The sequence below is a fragment of the Scyliorhinus canicula genome, chromosome 9 (assembly GCF_902713615.1).
Source record: "Scyliorhinus canicula chromosome 9, sScyCan1.1, whole genome shotgun sequence".
NCBI lineage: Eukaryota > Metazoa > Chordata > Chondrichthyes > Carcharhiniformes > Scyliorhinidae > Scyliorhinus > Scyliorhinus canicula.
Genome location: NC_052154.1, coordinates 134,082,760 through 134,104,670, shown reverse-complemented (window position 1 = coordinate 134,104,670; position 21,911 = coordinate 134,082,760). Strand labels below are relative to the sequence as shown.

At 44.5% G+C, this 21,911-nt stretch overlaps 1 protein-coding gene across 1 annotated transcript in view; it reads right to left on the bottom strand.

Annotated features, from left to right (window-relative positions):
* Positions 1–2,381: 2,381 nt before the first annotated feature.
* The window catches only part of tmem86a (transmembrane protein 86A), a 38,239-nt gene continuing 18,709 nt past the window's right edge, over positions 2,382–21,911 (bottom strand). The window contains exons 2-3 of the mRNA XM_038807662.1: positions 20,528–20,792; positions 2,382–6,350 (exon numbers count right to left, since the gene is read on the bottom strand). Of these exons, the coding sequence (XP_038663590.1) occupies positions 5,917–6,350; positions 20,528–20,792 (699 nt within the window). The 3' untranslated portion in view covers positions 2,382–5,916. The remainder of the gene's footprint in view (positions 6,351–20,527; positions 20,793–21,911) is intronic.

The window sequence follows — 21,911 nt, the reverse complement described above, 5'->3', positions numbered from 1 at the left end:
GAGTCTGAAGTTCCTTGTGTCGGAGCTGCTGCCATTTATCTAGGTCCACACAAAGAATGAGTATATACGAAGGGAGGCCGGTGTCCACCGAACCCTCCCTCAGCAAAAAATCTTAATATCCAAGGAAAGGAATGTCAAACATAAATGGAATTAAAAAGCACCAATGTGAAATTTGGTTCCCACTAACTTCTTAAGAATTTTAAATACTGAAAAGGTAAATTGGAAGTCTAAAGGAGTTGATGAGAAGGAACATTGGAAGTCTCAAGGAGCTGATAAGAAGGACTCTGTCCCCAGTCTATGAAATGAAGCATTAACCCACGAGAAGGAAATATGTGCATTTATAAAGCACTTTACCATTGTCTCAAAAGTGCATGTTAGGTATAATGAATTACTTTGAACTACAATGATCTTTTCTCATAACAGAACCTCATAAGCAGCAAGATGATGAATGAGCTGTTAATCTGTTTTCTTGGTGGTGTTAGTTGAGAGAGTTATGTTGGGTCAAGTCATCAAGTCACCAGGCAATCACTGCTCTTAATGGGATTGTAGGGCCTGAACAGGTAGGCAGGGTCTCAATTTCACATCCCAGCTGGAGGTCAGCACTGCATTTGAAATGTCAGTCGAGACCAAGAGGGTCGAGTTCTTGGTGACGGTTTGAACTAGCTAACTTCAGACACAGAGGTAAGTTCTACTCTGCTAAGTTGCTCTCACAATACAGAAATTAACTATTATGCGAGACTGGTTGCATGAGTAATGAATGCAGCGAAGGTGAGTGCTGGACTTCTCTGACCAGCCAGCTGTACAAATACTACACAACCAATTCTAAAAATGTATCGCCTCTGCTATCATGCAAGTTCATTAAGTATGACATTTGCCAGAGCTGAAACTGAGACACATACAGCTGTAAAGAATCACACAGGAGTTGATCATTTCCTTTTACTTTGAATCAACTATGCACACACACATGCCAGACAGCAATGAATTCTCCCCTTTTATCCAGAGTACTCTGGATAGTGGTTACTGTACTGGCATATGCACATAATATTTTGTGCTCAGTGAATTGTGTACACCAGGGCACGCCAAGACATCTTAGCTAACAGGTTTACTCACTGGCTGTTTCATTGACTTGAAACAGAAATAGCATAGTATCACTGACAGGTAACACAAACTCCTGTCACATGCCCAGTAGACAGATTGGCAGTATAGTCAACATTAGATATAGAACAGTACAGCACAGAACAGGCCCTTCGGCCCTCGATGTTGTGCCGAGTAATGATCACCCTACTCAACCCCACGTATCCACCCTACACCCGTAACCCAACAACCCCCCCCCCCCCCTTAACCTTACTTTTAAGGACACCACGGGCAATTTAGCATGGCCAATCCACCCAACCCGCACATCTTTGGACTGTGGGAGGAAACCGGAGCACCCGGAGGAAACCCACGCACACGCGGGGAGGACGTGCAGACTCCGCACAGACAGTGACCCAGCCGGGAACCGAACCTGGGACCCTGGAGCTGTGAAGCATTTATGCTAACCACCATGCTACCGTGCTGCTCCTTGTGGTATTCTTGTGGTATGCTTCAATTGATCAAAACAGAACTTAACACACCCAACCTTCTCAAAACACAGAGAGCCGAGGGAAGTGACTGTCTCTAACTCTCTTCCCTCACCTTTCCATCTCCCTGAAATCTTCAAGTTGTTAGAATCTTAACATTCATTTACTTGTTTTATTTGATGCTCTTTTCAACCTTGGTGATTTCAAGCACTGGGTCCTCATCTACGTTTGTATATTATTGTGGACGGAGCTCTCAATTGTCCTACTCTGCATACAAAGCATATGTTATTAATAATCTCACTATTCATTGTACTTCAACAGCCCAAATGTACATGCTTCAATTGTCTGTTTCTGGAAAAATAATCTTATGTTATCTTGCAAATTAAAAGCATTTATGTTCATCATTCAATATTCATAATTTAGGATATTATTGCTAGGATACTTTCCACATTGTGACCTTACCGTCAGCACCAAGTACTCAGTTAATGCACACAGCCCCAAGGATGTGTTTCAATTCCAATTTCATGACAGCATCCCATATTGCATCAGTGTGGCATTTTTCAATTTCTCACCCTCTGGTTCTCCAGGAAGTTTAATATCAGCTGCCAACACATTGGGGGCAGTACTGTGCTGTGTATCTTTGACTGATAAAAACTGGATTGACACCTTCCTTGTAAGGAACTCTTCCAGCCAGTCGACAACATATTGCACAAAACTCCATCCAGCTGAATTTCAATCCAGATTCCGGGGCGAAAGGTCAGTTTCTAACCTACTGCACCATCCGCCTCCACAGGCCCTCTTTAAATATGACAGCATTGCTTATTGTGATTACAGCAGTCAGTCTTTAATCAAATACACTGAACTAATTTGAGACATTCGACTCAGGATTGTGGGATTATCCGCACATTAACCGATACACCTCAATATTGTGCGTCAAAAGTCTTGTGCAATAAGCGTCATCATTTGACAAATCTGAAATGGTACACTGCTCAAAATAGTCCCTCGCACAGATTTGGAAGAACAGAATTGCACGACTCTTGATTTTCATAGCTCCAATGGACCCAACATCACACACCCAGCAATACACTTTCTTGGAAAGTCATAACACAGGTGTAATTTAAATGGCATTTTTTAACTGGTGTGCCTCTCATCAAAATTGGTGGAGGAGTGTAAGAATGATCTTGTGGTTTATAACTCCATCTCAACCAGTTTAATTGTTCAATCTTAACCATTCTAAAGGCCTATGCTCTCGGAGAGCTATGTATAAAATCTACAAATTAGCTAATGCATCAGATAATTAATGCAGTGAGTAGCTGAGCAATACAAAACAAGAAAATTCCCATGCTTGATTTATGGTCTGTGCTGAGTTAACTGATCTCAGCTGCAGCACCGTGAAGGGCATTACAATCAGCTTCAGCAGCCAGTCTACATACAAAAGGTACAGGAGCTAGTTACACACAGCAGTCAAAATACCGTAGGTAGTAGCCAGTTAAACACAGCCGTTTACATACTGTAGACATAGTTGACAGTTGCATAGCAGTCTAAATACTGTAGGATACAGGAGTGACTAATACACAGCAGTTAACATACCAAAGGTATAATAGACAGTTGCACAGCAGTCTAAATACTGTAGGGTACAGGAAACAGTTACAAACAGCAGTCTGCATAATGTAGTACAGGAGAGTTATACTCTTTTTATACTGTAGGTACAGGTAACAATTAGACTGTAATCTATTCAGTGTAGATATAGCAGATAGCTAAACAGAATTGCGTAGATACAGGAGACAGTTAAACACAGCTGTCTATATACTTTTGGTGCAAGAAATGGTTACACATGCAGCTTGAATGACAATTCTCCTCTGCCTACATACATCTCTCTGCTGAGCTCTCGCCAATAAACGGATAGCTGTCTTGCCTATATATTAAAGTCCTCGGGTGGGTAACACTTACACTCCTAATACAGTGAAACCAATAGATAATGCTGTAACAGTAATGCCTATTATTCCTACTTTGTGCAGTGACTTCTCTCAGCTCACACATAAAAGAACAAAGTACTTTGTCTAACAGACTGTGAGAAAGGAGTAGAGAATAAAATAGTGAAATGGAACGTTGGGCTCTGATGCACACCTATTAAAAAAGGATAAGTACAGGGGCAATATTTTCTGTTCAGTGTATCTCCACCATTCTCCATTTCACAATTAAAAAGCCATTTCCTGAAATTTCAGAGGTTCTTCAGCCCTCCAGTTAATGGAAGCTAGAGAGAAATAGCATTAAAAAGATGGGTACATTAAACACAGAGCTCCTACTGGACATTTCTCCATTTCTAATTAATCATTTTATAAACACTGGTAAAGTCACTCCTCATCCAGGTATGCAAGTCGCACATGTCCTGGCGCAAGAGATAGAGTAAATACAGTAGTGCTGATGGAAGAGTCACATTCAGATACAATGCTTCATGCCAAGCTAGAAAAATCCACAGAATTTAAACTCAGCCAGAAAGTTAAATCCAGATGAAATTTCAGATCAACTGCGACCAGCAGGCAGCTCAGCTGGTTAAGACCAGTGAGTAGTTGAGCTGTACAATCCATGAAGGATTCAGATTTGATCTGTTCGGATACAAGAGTTGGAGTTTCAGAGTTCCTGGATGCGGATTGTGAAGGAACAATTAAAAACTGTCGAGGACTTCTGTTTCTGATTGCTATTCAGTAACCCCTGCTGGAAAGAGAGCATGTGTTGAGGACAAGCTGTGATGCCAGCACCATCAAATAAGCTTTCATTGCTCAATGCATCAGCCAACACTCAACACATCAGCTTACCCATGGCTACCGGGTAAGCTACCGGACTGCCAGCAGCCTCTGAACCATATCTCAGCTCGAGCCAAATCGTTCAAAAAGGGGAGAAGAGAAAATCAGAGGGGAAAATTAAAACGTGACAAAATTGGCAATTTAAAAGTAAAATATTTGGTGATTATATTTTGGTACACTTTCATTACGAGCCTAAATTCTGTGGAAAGTTGTCTGGCAAAACTAGAGGTGCGGAAGTGATTTTCTCAGTACACAATACCAGCGAGAAGCCTCACCCATCTGAAATTCAAAGGTGTGCTTTCCACACTTTTCTGTCCATGTTTGGCAACGCTCCCCATCACGAGTGCTTATTCATGAAATGATGCTCCACAAACAGGCATGGTATCAGTGTGGATTAGCATCATAATGCACTGGATCCAAGAACAGCTGTGGTGAACTTCTCTCCCACGTTACATAACATAAAGGTTAGATTTTCCCCACAGCACATGGTGTATGACACTTAAAATAGGATACTGCTTATAATTAAACGACTGAAATACAACATATTTCATCAGGGAAAAGTTCACCGTAAGATTTAAATTTAGGTCCCCTCTCAGCATCCACACAATACATATATCATATAAAAAAACCCGAGAAATTGCAACACAGCAGATGATCATTTGGCCATTAAACCTGTTCCGGCTCTTCAACTGGCCTGGTCTACTGTAATCCCGTTTCCCTAACCTTTCCCTGAAACAGAGATCACTTTGTATAAGAGGTAGATACTGCATAATGTGGATCAGGGCCAGAATGGTCACCTGGACTAGTTTGGATTACCTCAGGGGATCAGAAAGAAAGATTTCCTATTCCCACCTCCCTTAGTTTGCCTGGGTTTTAAATCTGGTTTCACATCACTCCCATAAGATTATATGGTTTCTGGGTGGGGTAGGGAATATATTTATTATGATGCACAAGGCATAACATTTGTATGGACCAACTGGTCTTTTCCTGTTTGTCATTTTCCATATGCTTATTCATCCTTTCTTTTACATTCTTCCCGTTCAAATATTTTCCAATTCCCTTTAAATGTCATTATATTTTCTTTTTCAAACCATGTAACAACCAAGTGATATTGGTTTAAAAGCTTCCACATAAGCAAAGGGCATTTAGAACCATTATTAAGGGAGAATGAGATTAGCTTATCACAGAATTCAGTCATTAAAAATATGAGGCCAGCTCTCTCTCTCTCGGACTCTGGGGATAATTATTGAAATTAATTTGGACCATTTCTATCTCATTACTGATGGGCAGGGCATCTACAGCATAAAACTGCAGCATGATGAGAACAATCAGCCAGGGTTCAGCTCGAGTGCTGGCTGTCCTGGTTTCAACCACAGTATTTACACCTTTCTGACTGCAGACTACTTCTTGGAGGTAACAATAAGCTAACACAGAAGCAAACCAATGAAAATAAATCACGTGGCTCTAAATCAGAACAAACCAGTTTTCCAAGTTTCTGTGCTCATTAGAACTCAGGAATACTTTGTTAGGTTATTGTGGGAGGTGGTTTGTCCTCAGTTTATCTTGCTGTTATTCCGATTTGTATTGTCCTTGCATTCCACGACTGACAGGGCAATAAGCATCTGGGCAGCATAGTAAGTGGCCATGATGATGGCCCGGGAGTAAGGCACAGGGAAGCAAAACTTATTGACAGCAATGGTGAGGTCAGACACCATGAAGAGCACAGCTCCGAGACAGGCACATAGTTTGGTCCACGTCCAGAGGTCGTTGAAGAGTTGCACCCCCGCAATGGCTCGCCAGCCCATGAATCCAATCAAAGCGATATAAACTGCCACCAGGTAGGTGAAAGGGCCAGAAAGGTATGGATAGAGCAAGCAGTAACAGATTCCACAAATCACCACCACTCCACAGCCAGGTTCAGGATTTAGGGGCTTCATTCCAAAGGCCGAGGTGTAGAGAATGTGCGAGATGGCGAACATGAGCAGGCCTGAGGAGTTAGTAAGAGAAAGCATTGTAAACAGTACAGTTTTCTGGTTTAAAATACAGAGATTAAATACTCCCAACATTGGAAGTTTAAAATAAAGACAACTGATTTTATAAAGCTCTTCAAAATGGCTCCACTGATAAAAATACTTTCTGGAGTGGGACAGGTTAATTCAGTTCATAAAAGTTCCTGGTTTGGCGTCCAAATAACCACGAGTTAGCTGATCACGGGTTGGAATACAACTTGTTTCAACACTTATGGCTAGAGAGAGGAAAAAGAAAAATAATTTATGGTCCTCACCCCAATAATCCCCGTTCGGAAAGTGTGCATCCATAGCCATGGTAGGATGGGTGGGATTGCCATGATATACTGACATTGAATATTCAAGCAATACTCACTGCCCATAGTCACAACAAGAATTGAACAGGCATTTGAGGAGATAATAGAAGATTATCAATAAGTGTGGAAGCATGACATATAGAAGTTGGTGGCTTCATGGGAAATGTGTGAAGTGTTGGCTAGTGTAGACTTGAGAGATGAACAGACACTTCCAACACTGATGAAGGTTCAACTCAATTTTATTAACCAGTTCTAACTAACTAACACACGATGACTGTCGGTCCAAATGATGCTAACTTAAACTAGAGACCTAAGCCTTGTCCGAACCAGTTGATTCTCTCAGCACGTGGTGTGAGTCTGTGCTGGGCTGGATGAGTTCTTGTTACACGGAGAGGCAGCACCCAGAATGAGTGGGAACCGTGGTGCCCTCTGCCTTTATAGTGTGTGTATTCTAACTGGTGATTGGCTGTGGTGTTTGTACATGTTGATTGGTCCCTGTGTGTGTCCGCACCATGATATACTGGTGTATATTATGACAAAGTGTAGTGAGAACAATATACCTCTGTTCTTTAATATTCCTTCTGTTCCTTAAAAAAATAAGGAGTTAACATTTTGGACATAATACATTAATATAACAAAGCCCCAAATTGGAAAAAGTAAAATATTAGATCAGTTCAGAGCATTTTGCCACCAACTAAACCCAAACAATTGATATCAGTGCTCATATATTTAGATCATTTGTATATAGCATCTGTTACATTGGCCATCAAAACATCTCTGGCATTTCTTTTATTAAAATACACTCAGAATAAAGGAAATAAAATTGTCACAGGGCAGCTGACAGGAAAGGAATGACAACAAAGATACAAGATACTCAGAGGCCTTATCCGGTCAATACAGACACTGTGGGGCCTCATCCCATTGGTACAGGTTTTACAAGGAGGAAGGTAAGTGACTGATTAGTTGGTAAGCATTTTCTCTCATCAAAACTGCAGGAATTTTTAAGTATAACATTGAAATGAAATGAAACGAAAAATCGCTTATTGTCACAAGTAGGCTTCAAATGAAATTACTGTGAAAAGCCCCTAGTCGCCACATTCCGGCACCTGTTTGGGGAGGCTGGTACGGGAATTGAACCGTGCTGCTGGTCTACCTTGGTCTGCTTTAAAAGCCAGCTCTTTAGCCCTGTGCTAAACCAGCCCCTTTTATTGAAATAATAAGAATAATACATTTGTTTTTACTAGATATGGACTACCAAAATAAATGCTTTTTTAAATAAATTTAGAGTATCCAATTCATTTTTTCCAATTAAGGGGCAATTTAGCCTGGCCAATTTACCTACCCTGCCCATCTTTTGGATTGTGGGGGTGAAATCCACGCAAACACGGGGAGAATGTGCAAACTCCACACGGACAGTGACCCAGAGCCAGGATCGAACCTGTACCAAAAGAAATTCAATCAGATCAAGGATCCACTTTCATGACAAAGTTATTCAAGGAAGTCATAGATATCTTAGGAATAAAGCAATTTTACTCAATGGCATATCATCGGCATTAAACTCTAAAGACCATGGTGGGGACCTGTAGGCAAGATTATACAAGGATTGGGATAAAGGAATTCAATTTGTACTATTTGCAAATAGGGATGCACCTAATGAATCATCTAAATTCAGTCCATTCAAGTTGATTTTTGGTCATAAGGTGAGAAAACCACTTAAATTGATCAATGAGAAATTGGTGAGTCAGTGGTCGGAGACTACGTTGTTGAGCTCTGTCAAACTTTAGGGAGAGATTAACTAGGGTTGTGTTGGCTAAGAAACATTTAGAATTGTTGCAACATGTGATGAAAAAATGAGGTGGATAAGAAATTAAAAATCTGTAGTCTTGTTAGTGGGGAGAAAGTACTAGTATTGTTGCCAATGGTGGGTGAACCATTAAAATCAAGATTTGATGGCCTTATCAAATTGAAAGAAAATTGAATGAGGTGAATTATTTGATAAGAACACCAGACAGAAGGAAAACTCGAGTGTGTCATATCAATATGCTCAAAAGGTATTTTGATAGAGAAGGAAAGAGTTAGTCGTAACTCAGGGAGAAGAGATAAATCCAGACGATTCTGAATTTGACATTCCTCAAATTAAATGGAATAATGAGGAAATATTTGGATTAATTATTGAGTTACTTTGTGACTTAAGAGTTAAACGATCTAAAAGAGTTATTACAGTCACATAATACTTTATTCCTAGATACAGTTCTAAGTATGAAAATAATTATGCATGATGTAGATATAGGAAATGCTATTCCCATTAAACAACATCCATATAGGCTCAATACACCAAAGTTAGCACAGGTACAAAAGGAGATCGACAACATGCTTAAGGAGGATAGCATCGAAATGAGTTGCACCAATTGGAGCTCACCGATTCTCATGGTTCCAAAACCAGATGGAACACAACGATTGTGTGTGGACTATACAAACAAAGTCAGATTAGTACCCTATTCCTAGTTTGGAAGACTGTTGAAAAGGTGGGACAAGAATATTGTATTATCAAACTTGACTTACTTAAAGGATATTGGCATGTACCTTTGTCAGACAGGGCGAAGAAGGAGGTTTCAGCTTTTGTGACGCCAAATGGGCTGTATCAACTTAAGGTCATTCCATTTGGAATGAAGAATGCGCCAGCAACATTACATAAGATTAACCAACAAGGTCATCTCGGATCTAAACAATTGTGCAGTGTACATTAACAGTATTCAATGAAACATGGAAGGAGCATTTGGAACATAAAACAACTGTTCCGACCATTAAAGGAAACTGGATTAATGATAATTTTGCTAAGAGTGAACTTACAAAAGCTCAAGTCACCTTCTTAGGCCATAACATTGGACATGGTCAGATGGTTCCATGGAATGTCAAAACAAACGTTTTTGGAGAATTTCCAATACCATTGACCAGGAGAGATGTTCTGAGATTTCTGGGCATGAGTGGTTTCTACCAGAAATTCGTGCCAAATTTCAGCAGCGTGGTTGCTCCACTGACTGAACTTCTAAAAAAAATATAACATTTTGGTGGACTGCAGAATGTCAGGAGGCATTCGATAATCTGAAGACTGTGTTAACATCACAACAGTGTTGATGACCCTTAATTATGCCAAGCCATTTAAGGTGGCAATTGATGCAAATGATATGGGTGTAGGTGCTGCACTGGAACGGGAAGGCAATGAAGGAATCGAAAGACCAATCGGATATTTTTCAAGAAAACTCAACCCAAAAGAGACCTTGACTTTGGTATCGGTGTTAAATATTTTAACACCTATGTTAGTAACAATTTATTTGACACAATTGTACATACGGATCATAATCCATTAAAATTATTGGACAAATTTAAAACACAAAACTATTCAGATTAAGTTTATTATTACAACAGTTTAATTTCCGAATTCTCCATGTGGCAGGAAGAGAACATGTGATTGCTGATGTTTTATGGGGACTATAACAAAAGACTAAAATGGACTATATTCATGTTGCTGTTTGCCTGTTTAAAAATGTAAAATGATATATCTTATAAAGTATACGTAATCTTAGAAAGTATACGGTATATGTAATCTTAGAAAGTATACAGTATATGTAACCTTAAGAAATGTTTAAAGTTACAAGAGTTTTAGATAATGAAGCCATCTGTTAACATTGCTGGTTCATTTATTTTTATTTTATTTTTTTTAAAAGGGGGAGGTATGACAATTGGAGAGTTTGGGGAATGTTGGCTTCTAAACCATTGGGACAAGTTAAAAGTTAAAACCCTGGATGTATATAGTGTGTTTGACAGCAATAGTCATGTTTTTAAAAATTCTTTTGCTTCCAGGAAACAGATGAAATTGACCAGGTGAATGGGGATCGACTGGGAAGGTGCCTGGGGAGTTAATGTGCTTTTGCAGCCCACAGAGATAATTTGTTTTTCAGTTTGGAGAGATGAGGTCATTGTTGGATGGTGGCCAGAAAAGCAGAGAGGTAGTCAGTTTGGAGAAGCTTTGAGAGAGAGAGAGAGAGAGAGAGAGAGAGAGGAGCTGAATTTGGAAATGCCTGACTCTGAGTCTACAATTCCTTCCCAGTAGGATAATTTTTCTTTAAAAGAGTAAAAATATTTTAAAGCAAAGCAGTATTGTCGGAAGACAAGAAAGAGGCCGAAACAACCTAGTGGAAGCCACTATTTGAAGATATTCAGCGAGAGTCTGAAGGGGTTCCAACCAGATCTAGATCTGTTTTATAAAGCTAGTATAATTGTATGGCCTGCTATTTTTAAGATCAATTAATAGCTATGTGTTTCTTTTCTTGTTGTTTGATTGGAAATTAAATAGTTTTGTTAAGCTGTTCTTTTCGGGTGTGAACTTAAAAAGTTTTATATGGTATTCATAATAAAATATTGTTCTAAAAATACCAAAGCCCTATTTTTCATGCAACACTCCTTGAGCGAATCATTCTTTCTGCACAGTGGTAAAATAAACTAAAATATCGGGGTTTTAGTCCAGTATCCTCGCCACTGGTCTGGGATCATAATAATCACTTGGGAGATGTGGTAAATGAAATAGAAAAGGGCATGGCAATAGTGCTAGGTAGAAACAATCAGATAGATAATGATAACTAGAATGTGGCAGAAAGGTTGTGCATAGTGCACCAGCAAATAAGTCCAGACTTTTCAAGAAAGGTAAAGAAAAACAGAATTAAAGGTTCTAGGCACGATTCTCTAGCCTCGTTGTGCACCAAAGCCGGTGAATAGCAGGAGAGTCCGAAAATGAGAACCAGGCCAGGCAGCAAACAGTTTGCGAAGCAACCGGCCGACTCCCACAGACAAAATCGGGATCCACCATAGCGTGGCAAGAAACCAATTAGTACAACTTAAGCCCTATTTCCATAGTTAACGGTAGCGAACCGATATCCAAAGACCTCCCAAGATTCAGCAGTCTCCTCAGCAAGTGGTCATGCTGGCGCCGATTAGTACTCCTCTTTTAAATGGTGAACCTGGCGGAAGGGTTCTGCAGATAGCCGAGGAGGTGAGTGACCATCTTTGCTCACAGGCCCCAGTGCTTGGCTGAGGTTGGCCTCCATGAGAGGGGGGAGGGTGGGCCGCTGGAGGGGTGGGGGGGCAACCGTGTGGGGCTCCACCATGCCAACTCCTGGATAATGTGTACCCATTCCAGGGGCAACCCTAACCCCTGCCTGTCTGCCCCACTGACCACCCATAAACCTCACCAACTGCCGAGGCTCTGGCCATGTGGTTGAAAGCTATTGCTAATAGGGAATTGGCAATCATTATTTAGTGAGCACTTCACACAACCCAAGGAAAATCTCATGGGTGAGCGGGCCATGTAGCGTGTGGGAGTCATTGCCTAGCATCCCAATCAGGCCTTGACACTGTGCCTGAACACTGCTGGAGGCAACACCCCATACGCAGCAGCCAACATCCAAACACCCAGGGGATGGGACACAGCTCTGGGGACATGTCCACAGCCTGAGGGTGCGTGAGTGCCAAGGGGAGGGGACCAGTGCCCAGTCCAGGTGAAGTTATGTACGAGTGTCTGGGGTGTGTTCAGGGGGGCTGCTGTGGCCGGGAGTGCGTGAGCTGGACATTCTGGGCATGCTGTTTGTCAGTTTAACACCCTCTCCCAATTCCCTACAGATATTATTGAACGCTATGGATAGTATTTTGGACAGGTTCTAATGGTGCTGCTGGTGGATCGGGCGGCCAGATGCCAGAGACGCCAACAGCAACAGTGTCTGCCGATGCTCGAGGCGGCGGCCCATGTGCAAGGACCCGCCCCACATCCAGAGGACCCAGCTGCCCATTAGGCCTGGGTGGCAGGCCCATGACTGCCAGGGTGTACAGTTGTCACTGGTCCTTTGAACAAATAAAGGGCAGCGCATTTCATATGAAGCTCCTTCAAAAAGATGGTGCAGCACCTGGGTCATGTTCTTGCGGACTTGACATCACATGGAGGAAAAGGACACATACAAAAAGACTAAAATGGACTATATTCATGTTGATGTTTGCCTGTTTAAAAACGTAAAATGATATATCTTATAAAGTATACGGTATATGTAATCTTAGAAGGTATACGGTATATGTAACCTTAAGAAATGTTTAAAGTTACAAGGGATTTAGTGGCCATCTAGGTTACTGCAGCTCTGAACCTCCAGGCCTCGAGTGGGGACCTGTGTGGCATCCCACAGGCGCATCAGACAGGTCACGGATGTCCTGTTTGCCCAGGCGGAGAACTATATAAACTTTGACATGGACCAAGCCCAATAGGTTGCCCAGGTAGCAGGTTTCTCTGCCATTGCTGGGTTGCACCAGTTCCAAGGGTTATAGATTGGACGCATGTCGCCTTGCTCTCACCGGGCCATCTGGCAGTGCTCTATGTTAACAGGATATACAGCTCGTGTGCGACCACCACATTAGGATCATGCACGTGTGTTCACACTTTCCTGGGGGTGTGCATGAAAGCGATAACCTGGGGCAGTCAGACATCCTTGGCCTCTTCGAAGACCATGCTAGGATGGGCAGCTGGCTCTTGGGGTTACCCGCTGAGGATCTGGCTAATGACGTTAGTATAGTGGCCAGAGACCACAGCGGAGACACGATAGAATGAGGTCCATGTGGCCAGCCAGGCTACCATTAAACAGTGCATTTTGGGAGGGTGGGAGTGCATTGTGGTGGGCTGCTGCATCCTCCACAACCTGGCACAGGGGTTGGGGGTGAATTGTGGTGGTCTACTGCGTCCTCCACAACCTGGCACAGCAGTGGGGGATGTGCTGGAGGTTGGGGATGAGGAATATGTGCCCACCTCCGAAGAGGATAATGAAGAGGCATCGGACCAGTAGGGGCTGGAGGATGAGGCAGGGGATGAACCAGAGGACCAGCTATATGCTGCAGGACAGGTGGCAGCGGCGAGGGCCCGGCAAGCCAGAGGGTCAATGAGGCCCTCATGCTCGCCCACTTCACTTAGGACAGGGCCTGGCCCGTAATCGCCACCCCCTTTTCTGCCTTCCCAGGGCATGTGTGACATCACTCCAGGATGCTGGATCACTGTTGAGGGTACGGGGTGAAGATAACCTGCAGAGAGCTGGGTGCTGGTGCTCCTCAATCTATGCCATAGTCTGACCCCTGCCTGTCTGCTGAGTGCTCACTCACACCCATCACCTGCACGCTGTGTGCCCGGGAAGGGAGGATGCCTGGAGAGATGGGTCAAGGGTTCGGAGGTCACCGCACATTGCGGGAGAAAGTGACAGAGGCGTCATATTGGTTGTGGTGAAGCGATTTTAATGTGTCACAGGAGTCCAGCAATGCCCCACTCTCCCCATTACCTCCTCACTCCCCCCTCACCCACTACCTAACCCCCACTAGCCCTCTCCCCACCCCTTCCCGGTGCCCTCAGTGATCCGCAATGTTCTTAGCCTTCCGTGCATTATCGCTACGTCTGTGTGTGTCAACAGGGTGCACATTGGAGGTGGAGGCAGCCAGCTGCTTACCCCATATCATGGCCTTCGCTGCCCCTGGCGGGCAACCACTGGGGGCTCTTGGACCGGAGGTCCCGGGCGCACTTTTCAATGGCACATGCACAGCCGTGCCACCCTGTCCCATGTGCTGACTTTGAGATGTGGCCTCAGAGGGGTGGAACTCAGGAGAGCTGGTGGCCACTATCCCCACTCTATCGGACGGGTCTGGGTTGGCACCCTTTGCCCCCTCCTGCCGGTCAGTGCCCATAGGACCCTGGGGTTCACCTTGAGGCAGAGGGGCACTTGGTTCCAGCCTGGATGTCCTGCATCTTCCGGCGGCTCCCTGATGTCTTCACCAAGGCGTCAATGCCCTCACCTTGCTCCTCAGCGATTGGGCCATGGTCCGCAGCGCCTCAGGCCATTCCCGTCTGAGGGAAATGTCACACAGCACATCATCAAGGTCAGCCTGATGCTCGGTGGCATCCCACAGCAAGGTGGTCATTCAGCTGAAGCCTCAGCCATGGCCGTCACTGACTGCGCCATGCCTTGGATACCTTCACTCATGCTGCCGACATCGTGCACCAAGCTCTCCACTGAGGTCGCCACCCTAGCAGTGTTGGTCTTGGTGCCACGCATTTCTGGTGACATCTCCTGCAGCTGTAACCTCTGGGACTCCTCAAATCAGCTGTGGGCCTGCTGGAGGATCACTGACATCTTCCTTCGAATCTCTCGGCCGCTCCCTAATGTCTCCACCAACTCCGGGATAGCATGGTCCATAGGCTCAGCATCTGGCTGGGACCCAGCTGGGTCCTGCGATCCGGCAGACCTCCGACTGCTATGCTATCCCCACCTGAAGTACATCAGCAACCGTGAAGTGCTCACTAGAGGGTGGGGATGACAGCTGTGACAAATCAATCGTGGCATCCTCGGAATTTCCTCCGAGCTGTTCTCATGGAACGCAGGGGAGGGGGCCACCCCGGATGGACCGGTGCCATAGGCTCGAGGACCTGCAGAAGAATGAACACGTGGTCAGTGGGAGGGATGGGTCAGTCTGTGTGGCAATAACCTACATGTGACAGGCCCTCTGGGTGGGGCCCAGTGGATCCTCATCTCTTTGGCGTGTGCCAATCTCCACATTGGTGACTGCTCTGTCGTCACCCACCCCCGTCAGATCCAGGGCCTGTTCCTCGAAGGTGGGGAGGATTCTTATGTCCAGCACCCCTTCGCCAGTCTGGGCCCTCTCCCAACGACTGTAGAAGAGCTTCTCCTGCGGAGACACAGAGAAGGCATCTTTAGCCGCACATGTGGTTGAGGGAGGGCGGGGGTGTTGAAGGAATGTCTGGGGGGGGGGGGGGGGGGGGGAAGGTCTCGCGGGGAAGGGGCATTGCTGTCAACTGACCAGTGTAGGTCCTTGACCTTCTCGGGACACTGATCCCATGTGGCATTGGCTGCCCTACGGCTCACCCTCCGCGACCCTCGGGAAACAGGACATCCCTCCTAGCCTCCACCACATCTTGGAGCCCACCCAAGTCCACGTCTCCAAATCTTGGGTCTGTCTTTTCGCGCTACGGCTGGGAGCTAAGTGGGATTGGCTGTGAAAATGCTGCTCGACCTTGTTAGCATGGTCCCGGCAAATCAGTGGCGAGCCTTCATTTCCAGCGTGATGTCCATGGGGCCTCGATTAGTGGCCCAATTAATTCTGAATACCGTTCTCGGTGGCTGCGGCAGTTCCCGCTCACTGAATTATTTCCAGAGAATAGCGCCCTTTGTATCTGAATGCGTACAAAAGGTAAGTCACTTGCGGGAGGAGTTGTCGGCCCCTTAAGAGTAGCTACGCTGTAGGACAGAGCATACAGGAAGAAACCATGCGAGCTTGTAGGAATGTTACTTCCTAAAAATTGGACGAATCAGATTGCCAAAGGTAACCTGGAGGACGAGTTCATATAGTGTATTGAAGACTATTTCTTTCAGAGCAGTATATTCTAGTGTTAACTAGGGAGCAGGTTATTTTATGTGCACTGAGATAGGATTAATTAATGACCTCATAGTAAAGGAGCCTTGAGGCAACAGTAATATTATCATGATAGAATTTCACTTTCAATTTGAGGGTGAGAAGTGCTGATCCAAGGCTCGTGTCTTTATCTTAAATCAAGGCAATTACAAGGTAATGAAGACAGAGTTGGCCAAAGTGAACTAGGAAAATAGGTAAAAAAAGTAGGATGGGGACTTCAGGTGGCGACATGTAGGTGGAGGTCGCACGTCAAGTGGCTCCTGATAGAGCCTTCATTTTTTGGTCCTTTCCACAAAGATTTGGGGGGAAATTTTGTATGATTGATCTTCAGAAGAGTGGTGGTAATCAGAGGATGTCAAAAACCCAACAGAAGAATATGGGACAAAAAGAACTGAGCGCTAGTCCACCTGGCAGCTTGTGTTCAGTGTGGAGTTCTGTGGGAGGAAAGATGGCAGGAGCAAACTCATTGGGCTGGGCTGCACCGATTACGGTGGACACACTGGCCAAGGTGATAGCGGTGGAGTTTAAGCGGCAGTTTGCCAAGCATTTTGAGCGGCATGGAAAGGATATGATGGGAACACTCAAAACAGTTGGTGGATGATACATTGGCCCCAATAAAGGAAGCTCTTGGAAAGACGTCAATGGCAGTGCAGGAGCAAGGAGAGGTGATGAAAGGGGGTGAAGGAGGCATTGTCCCAGCACAGCTATCAACTCGCCTGGGGGGGGGGGGGGGTCGCTCCGGCTGAAGCCAAAGGCAAATGAGTCACCGAGAGCTGTGATAGTCTGTTTCCACAGGTATCAGTTGAAGGAGAAGGTGTTGAGGTGGGCCAAGCAGAAACGAGAGGCGAGGTGGGAAGGCAGTGGTATTCGCATATATAAGGATGCCATAGTGGAGCTGGCAAGATGTTGGGCAGTCTTTAACAGGGTGGAGGCAGCGCTTTATAAGAGTAATGGCAGTTCAGGGTGGTCTACCCAGTGAAGTTGAGAATTATACATAACTCCAAGGACTATTATTTTGAGACGGCAGAAGCGTACATGAAGGTTGAAGGATTGGGACTGAATTGAGTTTGGACTTTGTTTTTGTAAGTTCTTGTTGGGAGGGGATGGTTTGTGGACATTGGGGTAATGCGTTGGGTTGTTTCCCTCTTGTTTGGTTGTTTAGAAGAGCAGGATGTATGTTGATTTTTGTACTCAGTATGTGGGGGAGTGGGGTCTGGCATGGCCACCTCGCCAGAAAATTTTAGTTGGCTAGTGAATGGGAGTATGGGAGTGAGGTGAGGGGAGTGAACACAATCAGCTGAGCCTGCCGCCTGTCGAGGCCCTCTCCCGACAGTTGTGGGACAACGCCTCCTGTGGGCACACATAGGCAACGTTAGCCACACGTGTGGTTCACCGCGGCGGTGGGGGGTGGGGGGGGGGGGGGGGGGGGGGGGGGGGCGGTGCCAGATTCATTCTCGTGGGGGTTTCCAGTGCAAACTCTCCAGCGTTGTTTGGTGTAGGTCAACGACCTCCTTGCTGCACTGGGTGCCAGACATCCTGGTCCTGCTGCCCGAGTTGCCAGTCGCTGCCACTTTCTCCCAAGCCTGTGGCTGACTCTCCAGGACCCTCGAGGGAACAGCACATACCTTCTGGCCTCAACTGCTTCTTGGAGCCTCCCCAGGTCTGCATCACTGAATTGTGGGGCCGATTGTCTCGGCGCTACGGCTGTGAGCTGAGTGGGGTTTAAGTGCTGCTCTACCTTGTTAGAGGGGGGCTGGCCAGCGCAGTGACAGTGAATCGGCTGGCAAGCCATGATTTGCGGCATGAAGCCCGTGGGGCCACCTTAAGTGGACCAATTAACATTGGATTGTGGTGGTGGCCTCACCGGGGCAAGCGCAGCAAGCTTGTGGCAGATCCCACTCGCTACCATGCTTCAAAACGTTTTCATTGAATCTTGCTCTTTATGAAGCATGCACTGTTACTAACCAAGGAAGTTAACGATAATATTAAATTGAAAGATTAAGCATACAATACTACTGAAAGGTCAGAACACTGGACATATTTTAGAAATTAGCAAAGAATTACTTTAAGAATTACAAAGAGAGAAATTAGAAACCTCGCTAAAACTACAAAAACATAATAAATTACTGCAAATATTTAAAAGGGAAATTTAAAGAGTGAGACTGGGAATTGATAATGGGAAATAAGGAAATGGTGGCAGAGTTGAACATTTTGTGCCTATCTTCACTCCAGAAGACAATCACAATCAAGGTATTGGGTAAACTATTAGAACCAAAGGTAACAAATCCCCTGGACCTGCTAACTTGCATCCCTGGGTTAAGTGTCTGATGGAGATATTAAATTGCATTGGTTGTGATATAAAAAATTCTTTAGATTCTGGGAAAGTCCGAGCTAATTGTAAAATCATTAATGCTACACCTCTGTTCAAGTAACGTGGTAGACAGAAAGCAGTAACCCATAGCCCAGTTAGCCTACACCTGTCATAAGGAAAATGCTAGAATCCATCCAGGGAGTATTGGCAGGACATTTAGAAAATCATAATACAATCAGACAGAGTCAACCCATCAGACAGAGTCAGCCAGACAGAGTCAACGTGATTTTGTGAAAGGAAAACTAAATTTTACCAATTTCTTAAGAGTTTTTTGAGGAAGTAACAAGCAATATAGAACCTGTAGTTGTAGTGTACCTGGATTTCCAAAAGGCATTCAATAAGATGCCACATCAAAACTCAAAAATAAGAGTTCATGGTGTAAGGGATAACATATTACCATGGATGAAGGGTTGGTTAACAAACAGGAAGCAAGGGCAGCACGGTGGCTCAGCGAGTAGCACTGCAGCCTCACGGCGCCGAGGTCCCAGGTTCGATCCCAGCTCTGGTTCACTGTCCGTGTGGAGTTTGCACATTCTTCCTGTGTTTGCGTGGGTTTCGGCCCCACAGCCCAAAGATGTGCAGGCTAGGTGGATTGGCCACACTAAATTGCCCCTTAATTGGAAAAAATTAATTGGGTACTCTAAATTGGGTACTCTAAATTTAAAACAAAAAAAATAACAGGAATCAGAGAGTAGGGATAAATTCGTCATTTTCAACTTAACAAACGGCAACTAGCGGAGTGCTTCAGAGATTAATGACTTGACCTCAACTATATACAATCTGTATCAATTACTTTGACGAAGGGACCAAATTTATAGTAGCTAAATTTGCTGATGACGTGAAAGGGAATAGGAAAGTAAGATGTCAAGAGGACCTAAAGACTCTACAAAGGGAACTAGATAGGTTAAGAGAGTAGACAAAATATTGACAAATGGAATATAATGTGGGAAAATGTGAGGTTGTCCACTTAGTAGGAAGACTAAATGAGCAGAATTTCATTTAAATGGAGAGAGACTGCAGAATGGGATGTGGGTGTACCTATATATGAAGGTTAGAATGCAAGTAATTACAAAGGCAACTGGAATGTTGGCAATAATTGCAAGGGTGATGGCGTGTAAAAGAGAAGTCTTGCTACAATTGTGCAGGAGGTGCAGAGCGTATTGTGTGCAGTTTTGGCCTCCTTTCTTAAGGAGGGGATATACTTGCATTGGAATGATTTCAGAGAAGTTTCAGAAGGCCTATTCCTGGGATGAAGGGATTGTTTTATGAAGAAAGGTTGACACTTTGATCCTGTACCTACGGAAGTTTAGAAGAACGAGAGGCAATCCTTATTGAAACATAGAATTTACAGTGCAGAAGGAGGCCATTCAGCCCATCGACCGCACCGGACATATAAGATCCTGATGGAGCTTGACAGGTAGGTGCCCTCTTGTGCATGAATCTAGAACTAAGGGGCAGAGTTTAAAAATAAGTGATCATCCTTTAAAGACAGAGATGAGAAGAAATGTCTTCTTTCAGATGGTCAATTAATCTTTGGAATGCTATTTCCCGAAGAGCAGCGGAGGCTGGATCATTGAATATATTCAAGGCTGAGTTTGACAGAATTTTGATCAACAAGGGAGTCAAGTATTATGAGGGGCATGCAGGAAAGTCGGATTCGATCGCAATACTGGCCATGATCTTGCTGAATAGTGGAGCAGGCTCGAAGGGCTAAAAGGGCCTATGTTCTTATGACCTGCACCATTAGCACCCCAGCACCGGGACCTCACACCGTCAGTGCACCAGTACCAGGAACTCCCACCGTCAGCGCACCAGCACCAGGCCCTCACATCATCAGTACAGACACTATCATTGACACAGTTGCTCATATTATAGGAAAGAAAAAGCAGAGGAGAACTTGTTTTTTTAATTCACCAGACATGCAACAAGTGGGACACTATTTAGTACATCACTTCTCAGATCTACTCACCATGAACAAAATATCCTTGTTCCTGCCATATAAGAAAAGCATCCCCCAGAGCAGAAAATATCAGGCCTGCCAAGATCTTCCTTGCGCTGGAGCGTGTTCCTAGGAAGTTGATTCCATGTGCCAACAAGAATACCCAGAGACAGAAGATAGGCAGGCATTTGATTAATGCACTGAACCACGATGGGCTGGAGGTTGGCAGCCAGAGGACAAAATATACACAGGTGGCCTTAAAGAAAGGCACCAACTTAGGCCCTTCCTTTTTAACCTATATAAGATAGTAAAAAAAGAAAGTAAAACAGTCAGTCAGTACACTGAAATCAGACACTCTTTATAGTTACTTCATAGTGCATGACAGCTTTTTATTATTATAAAAATATTTTCTGCAATCTATCCAGTCTTTAGCTTATGGATATTACTATGGTCATTACTCCAATGAATTTCCTGCTGCTGAGCTGCAATGTATTCTTCGTCTTCAGTGAGCTGAAATCAAGAATCATCACTCTGTCTCCTTCTGTAACTGATTCTTTCCAGGTCCTCAGACTGTGGAACAGCTTACTCCCATCAATCCTCATCTTTCTGGACTGTTACAGGTTTTTAAAACCCAAACAGGGGCCTGCATTTACGTCACCAAAGCAGGTAGCGGAAGTTGGGGAAAACTCCCATTTCACACACTCACCTCAGGAGAAACTGCCCACAAAAGGTGGGATTCTCATCACGTAGGGGCAGGTGCAGACTGCAGTCGGGCCAGCTGACCCAGCAGAGATTGGAGGAAACAATTGCCGATGCTAGGTGCCAAGGTAGGCGGTTTAAAAGGCCTGCCACGGTGCTGTGTCCCAGTTATGAAAAACGTAAGCCCCACCTGCCCAACTCCCCTTAATCCTAAACCTTTCACACACTCCCCATGACCCATCTATGCCATTTTATGCCCCCGATATCAAGCTATGTCCCTCCAATCAGCTTCATGGCTCATGCCAGGCTGTGCCCCTCCGTCCACCCCATGCCATATATTATGGCAATTCCATGACCATAATAGAATGTATAGAACCAATTAATCACATAGTGACAAAAGGATGTAAGGAAAAACATTTTTAAAAGCTCATTCATTTATTACTTTCCACTATGTAAAAAACAAATCATCCAGACCCTTTGGACTTACATCACCGAAGCAGGTAGCGGGAGTTGGGAAAATATCAAGAGTGAAGCTGTAAGCACTTGAAACTTCTCAACTTTGTGAAACTAAGCGTTTCCTGACTGGCAGCTCCGCTCTGCTGCCAATCACACAATGTTTCTTATAACAATAACAATCTTTATTGTCACAAGTAGGCTTACATTAACACTGCAATGAAGTTACTGTGAAAAGCCCCTCGTCGCCACATTCCAGCTC